We start from the raw sequence: 13,866 nt of genomic DNA, 5'->3' as shown, positions 1-13,866 counted from the left end.
AGAGTTCCAATGCAATGTCCCATACCCACTTTGCACTCCCCCCCTCCCCAATCACAGAGATTCTCTCTCCAGGCTGCATTGCCTGGGGTTGGGGAAGCTGTGACATAGGCAATGTAAGACTGTCTTTCCTACCTTCTTCAATGCCTCTTTCCTTGTTATTATGCTGAAAGCAGGTACTTTGATCACTTTCCTGATATTTTGGTTCTCACGAAGGTGCATTCTTGCATGGATAGTTGTTTAGTTTTGTGCTCCTGCAAGGGGAAGATTGCTGGAGGGTTCTATTTAATCATGTTGCTCCATTTCCCTCAAGCCAATTCTCCCTGGGAAGACTTTATAGAGGAGTTAATTCAGTAGGCCTTGAGAATTGAGAACCATTTACAAGCTTCAATTTTATGTTATTGTTATTAGTCGCATGTTTTCCATTATAATTTACTCTAAATATAAAACAACTAAGCTATAATGTTATTAATAATAATTTTTTAATATCTTTTCATATACATATTTGTTTTATTCAACTATTTGTTAAAAAAAAGATGTAAGAAAAATACTTCTCCAAGTCATGAAATATATAGACATTTAAATTCCAATCTTGTATGGTTTAGAGTTTTCTTCATCTAGGTTTTCCTCTTTTGGGTAACATTTTTTACTAGATATTTAATGAGTTTTATTATTATTATGTATAATTTTTTTACTTTAATCTCACATTCACAATTTGGTTTAGCAATGTCTGCTTTTATATTTATTAATTTATGTATTTTAGTTCATTTTTGTTTTTTATAGGTTCTTGAATAGTATGCTTATCTGATTTTCTTAATTTCTCTGTCTATGTTTTACTTTTAATAGTGATAAACTCTTTCTCAGTTTATGGGGAAAGAGTTTTTTCAACAGAGTGACAGTTCTATTGTTACCTTTTTTTTTTCTTATTAGCAAAACTTATGAGTCTTTTACTGAAATACTATTAATATCTGCCTATAGCAGACTTTTACAGAAGTATTACTTTAATAAACACACTAGGATATGGCACAAATATTCTCTGAAACTTGAAGGTAGCAATAAGGAAGATGAATTAACTTTCTTTTCTCTACTAGGATGAAGAATTTTTTAATTCTAAACCCTTCTCACACATTGCAAGTTGTTCATAGAAGCATAAAATTTATTACCAAATGAACTTGAACATTTCTTGAAATAAATGTAGGAAGTTTAATTCTCTCAAACTAGGAGCATTGCCCTGAATAATTAAAACTGCAGATAAACGAAACTTGCTTGATATGGGAATTTTGGTTCTGTTTATTGTTTTGATACAACAGTGTTAAAAGTTTGTATTCTCTTAGTATACTTTACATTTTGTGTTGCAGAGTAGAGCCAACGTGATATTTTAAATATTCCAAAGAGAGGCCAATAGATGAATAATTATATGATTATATATAGATAATTACTATGTGATATAACCACGAAGTTAAACTTTGATTAAAGAATCTTCAGAATAACAGTTTTATATAAAGTCAGTCATATTAAGTAAACCAAGAAAGTTTTTTTAAAATCATACAAAACAGAGCTTTGTTTTCAACTGCATGATTAAAAAGATCTTCATTGTATGGTTTCTATAATGTTTTTAGCTAATTTGTTTTCTCACTAATTTTGTAACTCTTTGTTTTCCTTGGTAGAAGTGTTTCTCTAACTTCAGATTCTTAATAACTAGGTTTTTTTTTTTTAAATCTATCTTTTGAAGCTCTTTTCATTCCTTTTATTTCTGTAAAAGGAATTTCAAGGATGAGAAAATTGAGATATAAAAACTATTTGAGTTATAAAAACTATTTGAGTTATAAAAATTGAGATATAAAAACTACAATATTGTCAGGTATTTTAGAACGACTTCATTATGGGTTATTAGAAGATGCACTTTACTACTTTTTTCCATTGGATGCCTTTTAAAAGAAGTGTTTGTGGGCTGATTCCCACAAAACGGCTAGAGACAAGGTCACTGAACTTTTTAGGTGTGGGAGCTTTGCCGTGGCTTACTTTAATAAATTTATCAAAACTACTCTCATCCTTAAGACCTCTCTTCCTAATTTTTATTAGCACAAGTTTTGTTTTCCACATTTAAGTTTGACTAAACTTCTACTTAAACTTTTGGCATTTGAATAGTGGCTTTTAGACCCTTAGATCTGATGTTATGGAATATTTCCACCGCTGGTTTACAAGTTTTTGACAATAAAGTGTGCCACTTGCATGCTTTCTTTTCATGAACAAGTTTACAAGTATATCGCTTATGGAATTTTGAAAACAATTCTGTAGTTTTAGATCTATGAGCAGAATACTTATTTATTTGGGACCAGATATAAATCATTATTTTGTGTAAAGTTTCAATATTTCTCCTTAATTTCATTTGATGGAATGCTTAGTCTCCTTATCATGTATTGCTTGAGGTTTTATGTTACAAGGATAGGGTACAACTTAGTTCTTTAAAAAGTGGAGTAAGTTATTATGATATAACTTAACAACAAAAATGAGACTCATACTAACCTGAAAAAGTTGTAGAAATCTGGCTTGAAATGACAGGCCGCAGGTGAAAGAAAGATAAATTTAAAGTGGGGCATACTTCTCCTCAAAGTCTAATACATATAAAACATTTATTTAGTATATTACAGAAGAGGTTAACCTAAGAAACTTTAAGCATGAATTTGGTTTTATTTTGATATTTATAGATTTTTAAAAAGCAGAACCAAGCTAAATTTTGACACACCCTTTTACATTACTCAAATAGTGCACAAAAACTAATTAGTAATGGTGGAGAAGTTAATTATATATTAGAAATGCCTGGAGCAGATATAGGGAAGCATCAGCAGAATATTCTCTGTACATATTTCATAAGCATATGACAATACTGCTTAATATGTTATTTAAGAGAAATGCCTTTTTTCTCAAAGGTCCATTTTTATATACCATAGGACATGGATGCAAATATTTACTTTTTTCTTTGTCACATATAATTTTATCTCTACCTTTTATCATGATTTGTCTTTATAGGCCAATCTATTGATTTTATAATAATCATAATCTATATTTTTAGGCTTTAAAGGAAGTACATACACATTTAATTGTATATTTAGTGAACAGTATAGCCTATTGTATTAGGCAATTTGTATTTTCAACTTCCTGTTGAACATTTCTGTAGAAGGTCTACTACTATTCAAATTAATTAGTTACAAAACCAAATTTAGGTATATTATTATTTAAAAATATTCCCTATCCACCCTTATCTTAGATAATGGTACTGCCACCCTTTTAGACTCAATTTCAACGGTACCTTTGACTCCTTCTTTTTCCTCAGCCTCTATATTCTGTCCCAAGCTGATTTTGGCTCTGCACTGTCTATGAAATCTATTCCTTTTTTTGGAGTTCATTGCCCTTTTCAGTTTAGGCCTCCTTGATCCCTTTCTCTTCTGTTGTTGGATGTTACAGATTACCTGACATGGTATAGGTTCTCATTAAATATTTGCTGAATTAATACATGAATGCCCTTACTCTCTATATAATCTCTCCGTTTGTAATCCTTATTTCTACTTCTTTTATAGGAAGAAAAATACAAAGACATATTAATAATTTTCTTCCTAAAACAATTCAAGTGATTTCATTCCCGTTTCTAAAATATTTACTGCATGCAAATTGTCTACAAAATAAATTAAAAACTCCTTAACAAGACTTTCAAGGCCTTTTATGCTCTCACCCCACTTTTCTAGCTTCATATTTTACCATACATTTCATATTCTACCATATCTTTACTTTTTCTCTTTTTTTGTATTTCATATTTTAGTTGATAACATTAACATATCCCTTGTCAGCCAAGGAATATAAATAGTAGCTAAACATTTATATTAAATATATATTAAATATAAAATATGTTTATTTAAATATTTATATTTGCTAATATTTATAGGTAATTTATGCTAGGCACATTGCTAAGAGCTTTGTCTAAATGTTTTTCATTTAATCCTAAGCATTTAATAAAGTTTGTACTGTTATAATATGTATTTTACAGATGAATAAACCAAGGACATAGGCCTACATTTTCTTTATCCACTTGTGAATTGATGGGCACTCAGGTTGGTTCCACCTCTTTGCAGTTGTGAATTGTGCTGCAATACATTCAAGTGCAGGTGTCTTTTTGATAAAATGACTTCTTTTCCTGTGGGTAGATACCCACCAGTGGGACTGCTGGATCAAATGGTAGGTCTACATTTATTTCTTTGAGGACTCTCCATACTGTTTTCCACAGAGGCTGTACTAATTTGCAGTCCCACCAACAGTGTATAAGTGTTCCTTTCTCTCTGCATCTATGCTAGGATGTAATTTTTTGGCTTTTTAATAATGGCCATTCTGATAGGGGTAAGGTGGTATCTCATTGTAGTTTTAATTTGCATTTCCCGGATGATTAGTGATGTTGATTATTTGTTTCATATGTTTGTAGGCCATTTGTCTGTCTTCTTTTAAAAAACTTCTGTTGATGTCTTTTGCCCACTTTTTAATGGGGTTGTTTGTTTGTTTTTCTTGTTGATTTGTTTGAATTCTTTATATAAGTTCTTTGTCAGATGTATAGTTTGCTAATATTTCTCCCATTCTGTAGGTTGTCTATTCATTATGTTGATTATTTCCTTTGCTGTGCAAAAGCTTTTTAGTTTAATTAAGTCCCATTTATTTATTTTTATTACTTCTGTATTTGCCTTTGGGGTCTTAGTTATAAATTTTTTGCCTTAGCCAATGTCTGGAAGAGTTTTCCCCACATTTTCTTCTAGAAATGTTATGGTTTCATGTCCATTTAAGTTTAAAGTAATTATTGATTGGTAAGGGCTTACTCTTGTATTTTATTAATTGTCTACTGACTGTTTTATAGTTCTTTTGTTTCTTTTCTTCAATAACTATTTTCCCTTGTGATTTCTTATATTTTTGTAGTGCTATGCTTTGATTTCTTTCTCTTTATCTTTTATGCATCTACTAGAGGTTTTCATTTCATGGTTACCATTGAGCTTACATAAAATATCTTATAATATTCTAATTTGAGCTGAAAACACCTTGAGTTCAACTGCATACAAAAACTGTACACTTTTTATACCTTCCAGCTTTTATGCTATTTATGTCATACTTGCATCTTTTTATATTGTGTATTTTTAAACAAATTATTATAGATATGGTTTTTAATAATTTTGCTTTTTAACTTTATACTTGAGTTAAAATTTATTTACACACTACTGTTACTGCATTATAGTATTCTAAATGTGATTATGTATATACTTTAACCAGTGAGTATTATATTTTCATATTTTTTATGATGTTACTTTATCTTCCTTTCATTTCAACTTGAAGAACTGCCGTTATTATTCCTGTAAATCAAGTCTGCTGGTGATGAACTCTCTTAGCTTTTGTTTGTCTTGAAATATCTTTATCTCTACTTCATTTCTGAAGGACACCTTTGATGGTATAGAATTCTTGGTGAAATTTTTTTCCTTTTACCACTTTGAATATACCGTTCCTCTTTTTCCTGTCTTGTAAGGTTTCTGTTGGGATTTCCACAGATACCCTAATGGAGATTCCCTTATATATAATGATTCTCTTTTTTCTTGTTCTTTTGAAGATTCTGTCTTTGACTTTTTATGATTTGATTATAATGTGTCTCAGAGTATTCTTTTTTGGATTGATCTTGCTTGATATCCGTTGGGCTTCATGCATACAGATGTCTATAACCCTCCCAAGATTTGGGAAACTTTCAGCCAGTATTTCTGCAAGTAAGCTTTTTTACCCTTTCACTGTCAATTCTCCTTCTGGTGATCCTATAATTCACATATTATATGTTTGATGGTATCTCATAGGTCCCTTATGCTTTCTTCTTCTTTTTAAAATTTTTTTTTTCTTTTTTGTCCTTCTAACTGGCTAATTTCAAATGATCTATCTTTGAGTTCTTTAATTTTTTCTTCTGCATGATCGAGTCTGGTGTTGAAGCTCTCTCTTGTCTTTTCCAGCACTGTCATTGTATTCTTCAGCTCCTGGAGTCTGTCTTGTTCTTTTTTATGGTTTCTACTTCTTTTTTAAGCTTCTAATTTTCATCATGCATTGTTTTCCTAATTTTATTTAGTTGTCTATCATTGTTTTCTTGAATCTCATTCAGTATCTTTAATATAATTATTTTGAATTCTTTTTCAGGCAATTTGTATATCTTCATTTTGGGGGATTGGTTACTGGAGCTTTATTAGTTTCCCTTGCTGGTGTCACATTTTTTTGATTCTTTCTTATCTGTGTATCTGTGCACTGCTATCTGTGCATTTGAGGAGCAAACACCTCTTCCAACCATTACAGAGTGTTTTTAGCAGTCTGTACATCTGTATAAGCCATTCTCCTGTTGGGCTCCTGGAGTAATGGGATTGTCTCTGGGATCATGTTTGAATAGGGTTGCAGGTGGATTATGGGGCTGCTGCTGTGTTCACAGTGAGGTCTGTGGTTGGTGGCCCTATTACCAGGGGATCTAGCAAATTTGGATTCTCTCTGGTCCCTGGGTGGACTGGACTCTCTGTAAGGCCTTGGTTTATAGGGATGGTGCTGGGATGAGGGTTTGCTTTAGGGTTCACAAACATTATGTCCTTTACCATGTGTGTGGTCTAATGTGGCTTCCTCTGGGTTCCTGTGAGGGCTCCTTCTGGATCGCTGGGTGGGTCCTTGGGCAAACAATACTGCCCCAGTATGTGTCTGAGAGGGGCTGTAACTGACTCACAGGGCTGCTTTAGGGTCTAACCCTGAGATCAAAGTCTTTATATCTTTCTCTGGGGTTGCAGACATACATGTCTACTGGCAGGTTCTTAAGTGGGCAGACTTGCTCTCAGATTGCAGTTGAGAGGGGATGGAGCTGATTTATAGGGCTGTTTCAAGATCCACAGTGGAACCAATGCCAGCAAATCAGCCTGCAGGGGGCAGTAACAGACATGCCTATCTCCAGGTCCCTAGGAGGGCAGAACTACTCTGACTACAGCTGAGAATCTAGGGCTGAGATCCAGGGCCATTTCCGGATTCATTGTGGGACAAAGGTTGGGAAGCTTGTCCCAGGGACTCAAATGGGCTTGTTTTCCAGAAGGTTCATGGCTGGGAAGAACTGTTTTACAATGGTAGCTAAGAAGGGCTGGGACTAAGATCTAGGGCCTTCTCAGGATCTGCTGTGGGACAGAGTCTGGCAAGCTAACAAAGTGAGTCTCCCAGCAATTCCCTTTGTGGGCAGGATTGCTCCTAGACCACAGTAGAGAGAGACTTGAGCTGAGATTCAGGGCCTATATGGGATCTGCTATGGAACAAGACCAACAAGCCTGTCACAGTGGCAAATATAGGCAAGTTGCCCAGCATTTCAGAAGCACAGAATTTTAAATCATGTGGCTATTTGGACTTTTGTCTTTGTTAGAATTCTTATTATATTTGAAAACTAATCTATAACATATCTATTAAATTTCATTAAGTGTAATTATGCTGCATGAGTACAAAGGAAATTAAATTTACATGATCTCCTAACCCCCAGAAATTATTGTTATATGTATATGACAGGCAGCAATGATGTTGCAATGAAAGGATATAGGAACATAAACTGATTTTGAAATGAGTACTGCCAATGACTATGTTTTGGTTTCATGTTTCTAAAGTGTATTCTTTATAAATAACTTGTTTGAATAACCTTTGTAGTATCTTTTTTTAAACCTTATTGTTTAGTGTTGCTCATAAGTTGATATTGCAACTTTATATTAAAGGGGGCAGAAATATCATGTGACCACATTATGTTCCTCTAGTGTATATCTAGGCTTTAAAATCATCATCATATAAAATTTCCCAAACAAAAGGCCACTGTATAATGCTTTCGTAAATGCTTATTCAGCATAAAAAGATAGCCTTAAATGCTGACAACAGAATAATTTCAACACTGACATGAAGTATAAATTTTAAACAATTGAATTTAAAATGCATTTGTGCTATTTTACCCTGAAGTACAGTGCCATAAGGGAATTCTGTCAAAATGAGCTCACACAAAAGATATTTTAACACAATTTTTTTTTTGTCTAAGAAATCATTAAAGTTACTATACAATGATAATTCTTTTATGAAACTCTGTAAGCATAAATATTATCCAGTTTTTCCATACAGGAAAAATAAAAGGTTTATTTAAGTTTTTAAATATTAATATGCATCATTTTTAGTGAAGTTCTGAATGCAAGACATTATTACTATGAAACTGTGCAGATTAATATTAAAAGATGTCATGATGTACTGATTCATTATTTATAAAGTTACATATTACCAGTATATCACTGTGTGCCTTTATTGCTTGATGATAGTTTCCTTTATTGCTTGCAGTTCTGCACCTTGTCTTTCATTTCTGTAATTCTCACATTTTGTGTTGTTAATTCTACAAACCTAATGGAAAATATTCAGATTTACTTAAATACTCTTTATGAAGAAAATTCCACACCTTTATGCAGAAATTTCTTCTAGTAAAAAAAAAAAGGTTCTTAGAAATCTCCCTTGTTCTGAAACTTATTTTATGTGCCCAAGTGGTGATGTATGTATTTATTTATAGTAATCATCTATTTTTTTCAAAGGTGATAATTGTAAGGAATTAGCAAGAAGCTTAGTGTTCTATAATATTTTATATTATAGTCAACACTGATGATTTTTCAAACATCTTTATTAAAATATAATTCATATATCATAAAAATGTATCATTTTAAAGTATACAATTCAAAGGATTTTAGTGTCTTCACAGAATCATGTAGTCATAATTATAATCTCATTTTAAAACATTTTCATCACCCCCTTCCAATAAATCCATACTCATGAGAAGTCACTCCCCTTACTCGTTTCTCCCTCCCCTGCCCTTGAAAGCTCTGGGCAATAGATAATTTACTTTCTGTTTCTATAGATTTTATTATTTTGGAAATTCCATGAAAGTAAAATCATACAATATGTGATCGTTTGTGGCTAACTTTTATCATGTATAATAATATTTTGAAGGTTCATTCATGTCTTTTTTAATTTCAGCATATTACGGGGGTATAAATATTTAGGTTGCATATATTGCCTTTCACCGCCTGAGTGAGAGAAGATTATTGTTGAAGATTTCTGTGTACATATTCATACAAGGTATTGGGTGTACAGTTTTCTTTCTTTTTTTTTTTGAGACAGAGTCTCGCTCTGTTGCCTGGGCTAGAGTGAGTGCCGTGGCATCAGCCTAGCTCACAGCAACCTCAAACTCCTGGGCTTAAGCAATCCTACTGCCTCAGCCTCCCGAGTAGCTGGGACTACAGGCATGTGCCACCATGCCCGGCTAATCTTTTCTATATATATTTTTAGTTGGCCAGATAATTTCTTTCTATTTTTAGTAGAGACGAGGTCTCGCTCTTGCTCAGGCTGATCTCGAACTCCTGAGCTCCAGTGATCCACCCACCTCGGCCTCCCAGAGTGCTAGGATTACAGGCGGGATGTACAGTTTTCTTTCCTTGTGATGTCTTTGGTTTTGGTATCAGGATAATACTGGTTTTATAGAATGAATTTTGTAGTTTTCCCTTTTTTGGGGGAAACGAATTTGTGAAGATCTGCTATTACCTTTCTTTAAAAGCTTGATAACATTTACCAGTGATGCCATCTGGGCCCGGTTTTTTCTTGGTGGAGAGTTTTGAAATTGCTAATTTAATCTCTTTAATTGTTATGACTTTATTACATTTTTCTACTTTTTTCTTGGGTCTGTTTTAGTTGTTTATGTCTTTCTAGGAATTTCTCCATTTCACCTATCTTATTTGTTGATGTTCAGTTGTTCATAGTATTTCCTTATTATTTTTTTTTATTTCTGTAAAGTTGGTAGTGATGTCAATGAAAACTTTTAGGTTGTGCTATTGGCATAGGATTGATACCTTTTCAAATCAAGGATCACTTAAATAAAGAAAGGTACAGAATTCAGCATTGAATATATCACACTTGGTGCTACTTCTAAGAATATATCAATATTCAGAGATATATTTTAAATTAGATATGAGGAACCTGTTACCCAAATTTCTTATAGAAATTACGCTACTTCACAAATTAAGATAATAAATATTTGTTGACAAAATAAGTGAATTAAAGACAGCTGGAAGTATGTCCAAATACTGTAATATTCAGTCACCTTACCCAAACATAGATTCAGAAAAAATCCAATTTATTTATTTTGTGTAAGTTTTACTTTTGTTTGATGCCCTTTTAGTTATTGCATTTGACCTGAGTTTATATCAATTGAGAGTGGAGGAAAATATCAAAAAGTAGCATAATTTAAAATATACTATTTCACACTTATAAAAAGTCACAATCTAATAGTACAGGTGTTAAAATTAAAATTATTTAATTAGTGTTGTCTCTATTTCATATTTGAAAAAGCATGACTTTTATTATCAAAGGACTAAAAGATACACATCTATGGAAATAAATGAAAGATAAACGTATTAACTTTTCCCGCGTCTCTGACAAAAAACATCATGTAGTCATAACTATATTTCTTGATTTTCATAAAATTAAAGTTATGTACAGTGAATGTATGTAGTTTAAATGTGAAGTTAGATGACTTTTGACAAATTTTCTATGCCCAAGAAATCACCACCATGATCAAGATAAACATTTTCATTACTGGAAAAGTTTCATTTAGGGAGTATGATCTTCACTGTGGGCTTGTCATATATGGTCTTTATATGTTGAGGTACATTCCTTCTATATCTAATTTCTTGAGAGGTTTTTTTTTTTATCATGAAAGGACTTTGAATTTTGTCAGATGCTTTTTCTGCATCTACTGAGATGACTATATGGTTTTTGCCCTTCATTCTTTTAATATGGTATATCACATTTGTTGATTTGTGTAGGATGAATCATCTTTGATCCCTGGGATGAATTCTACTTGTTCACAGTGAATAATCCTTTTAATGTTCTATTGAATTTTGTTTGCTAATATTTTGTTGAGGGTTTTGGATCTATTTTCATAAGGGATATTTGCCTGTAATTTTCTTTTGTTATAGTGTCTTTCTCTGGCTTTGGTAACAGGGTAATGTTGGTCTCATAAAATGAGTTTGGAAGTATTCCCTCTTCTTCAATTTTTTTTTGAAGAGTTTGAGAAGGAATGATAGTAGTTCTTTTTAAAATGTTTGGTAGAATTCTGCCATGAAGCCATCTGGTTCTGGGATTTTATATTGTTGGGAGGTTTTTGAATACAGATTCAATCTTCTTATTTGTTATTGGTTTGTTTAGATTTTCTATTTCTTCTTGATTCAGTCTTGGTAAGTTGTATGTTTCTAGGAATTTATATATTCTTTCTAGGTTATCCAACTTGTACACATATAATTGTTCATTGTTGTCTCTTATCATCCTTTGTATTTCTGTTGGATTAGTCTTTCATTTCTGATTTTATTCATTGATCTTTTCTATTGTCTTTCTGGTCTCTATTTTATTTATTTACACTCTGACTCTTACTATTTTTTTTTCTTTATAGGTAAAGACTTACTTCTGTCATTTTGTTAATTTTTTTCTGTGTTTTAGTTTGATCTTTCTGTGGAGAGAAGAAAATTACCTGTGAGGGACAGTTGTCATCTGTGGTTGAGGTCCACTGTGAGAGAGATGCACAACTGCTGATCCATTCTCACATGGGTGTCTTTTGGGGTTTTTCTGAAGCTTGGCCTATCCAGGTGCAATTCTCTTGATAACAGTGACACATATTTCTTTTCCTATACTGGCAACTGTTTCTTCTGCTTTTCTCGTTGGAGTCCCCTGATGCTTCCACACAGTCCTCTTGGTCAGATTTTTAGCAGTTCCAGGTCAGCTAGAGGAAACATGTATTATTTTCTTTGACTTTAGTGTAAATGCTAATAGTTTCGAAAAGTGGCCCTTTGTATTTGTCCTGCCACCTCAGTTAAATAGCCACAGCTATTCACAGCTGAATATTTGTGTCACATCTAATATGCCACCTAGATTTTAGGGAACTTACCTCAAACTCTTCAAAAAGCTCATGTGACATCTCATTAGGTTTGAGTAAGAGGACAGGCTATAAGAAATAACGGTGATACGACATCTCTTTGGTTCTCCTGGAGAGAGTTGGAACCCATTATATTAAGTGATGTATCCAAAGAATGGAAAAACAAGCATCACATGTACTCACCAGAAAATTGGTTTCCCTGATCATCACCTAAATGCACATTGGGGAAGGGTACCAGTTGGATATCAGACTGAGACGGGGGGTGGGGGGAGGTGATGGGTGTATGCCTACATGACAAGTGCGTTGCGCACCGTCTGGGGAATGGTCATGCTTGAGGGTGCAGACTCGGGGAGGTGGGGGGTGGGGGGAGGGGATGGAGGTATGACTACATGGTGAGTGCCAGGCGCACTGTCTGGTGAATGGACACGCTTGAGGCTCTGACTTGGGGGGATGGGCGGGACATGGACAATGTATATAACCTGAACTTATGTACCCCCATGATGAGCTGGAATAAAAAAAATAAAAAAAAAAGAGGACAGGCAGAAATTCCCTTGGGAAGTAGAAGACTGGATTAATAACACTGAAACATTTTTTTTTTCTGATAATCCTCACCAAATCTTCTCAGCTTTCACTCTTTTTGATTCTTTTATTGACTCTATCTGGTTCAAAGATTTCTTTGAAAATGTTCATATTGGTCTTGTACTTCATTTTGGTATATAAAATCTATTTAATTTTGGAGAGTCAATAAAAATAGCAATATGATTATCTGGTTACATTTGTTTGCATTTGTTACTTCATTAGCATACATACTAGAATTACTATTGATATTTTAAGAGAAAATGAAAATAAAAAAGTTGACCATTGGAGAATTTTGACTCATTAGCTTGATTTTATGTGTATTTGAATCAGGAAAAGATCATATTATTTCATTTTTGTTAATAGAATGGTTTAACTAGCTGTTTGTGTGAAAGAACACCAATAGTTCTCACTAAAGTTTTTTGAAAGGGTTAGTGACACAATCAGCCTTGTCTTTTTAGAATATGTAACTTGATTAGAGAATGAATTATAACCTAGAAATACTGAAAGTAAAAAGATATCTGATCTGTAATTGTATCAGTGTCAGTAAGAGAAAATGGACTTCAAGATACCCGCAAAAACTTTATAGAATTTCACAAAATTTCAAATAAGTGAATTTATTTCCCTTCACTTAAAACTAAGCTTTTGGATGGCATGAGGAAATAAGAGGACATGAGCATAAGGTAATAATAATAATACCTTCCCTGAAATGTGATGTGTGTGTTTGTGATGCAGAATATTCAAGAGCATTTGGGTTTTGACTTACAGCTTGTACATGCAGTGGCCATGCAAATATTTGTCATCTGCACACAGGAAAATGTTTCTGTACAACTAAAGGAATAAAAGGTGATCAATGCCAATTGTAAGTAAAAATGATTTTTTAGAAATTTTATGAGTTGAATTTATGCTGTAGAATTAATTTTTATAGGTTTTGCTTTTTAAGTTTAGTGTTTTGCTAGTTAAGCATCCAATTTTACTCGTATCTTTTGAATTCTCTTCAAGAATTAAAGCTTTTAAAATGACAATTTTGTGGAAGCTTTAAAACACAGCCTGCAGAACATATTTTTCTTTTGTATTGCTGAAAAAGGGAAGCATTCTTATTTTTTTCTGGAAAGCACATCTTAATCTTATGTATCAAATCTGCATTGTTATCTTTACAATTTTCCTCTATATCATACCAAGTCTAGTGTCTCTATGCCCTTATTTCTTTTCAGTCTTTTATTATTAATTCTGATAACTGTAGTCCTTTAATCTTTTCAGCTGACTCCTTGTATTAATCTTCC

General features: G+C 32.9%; 1 protein-coding gene across 1 annotated transcript in view; it reads left to right on the top strand.

Moving 5' to 3' along the window:
- Positions 1-13,866, top strand: part of ATRNL1 (attractin like 1) — a 541,384-nt gene that overhangs the window by 169,769 nt on the left and 357,749 nt on the right. The window contains exon 20 of the mRNA XM_045568085.1: positions 13,352-13,445. Within this exon, the coding sequence (XP_045424041.1) occupies positions 13,352-13,445 (94 nt within the window). The remainder of the gene's footprint in view (positions 1-13,351; positions 13,446-13,866) is intronic.

The sequence above is a fragment of the Lemur catta genome, chromosome 14 (assembly GCF_020740605.2).
Source record: "Lemur catta isolate mLemCat1 chromosome 14, mLemCat1.pri, whole genome shotgun sequence".
Lineage (NCBI taxonomy): Eukaryota > Metazoa > Chordata > Mammalia > Primates > Lemuridae > Lemur > Lemur catta.
The sequence above is the reverse complement of the archived record's forward strand: the minus strand, read 5'-3'. Positions and strand labels throughout refer to the sequence as shown.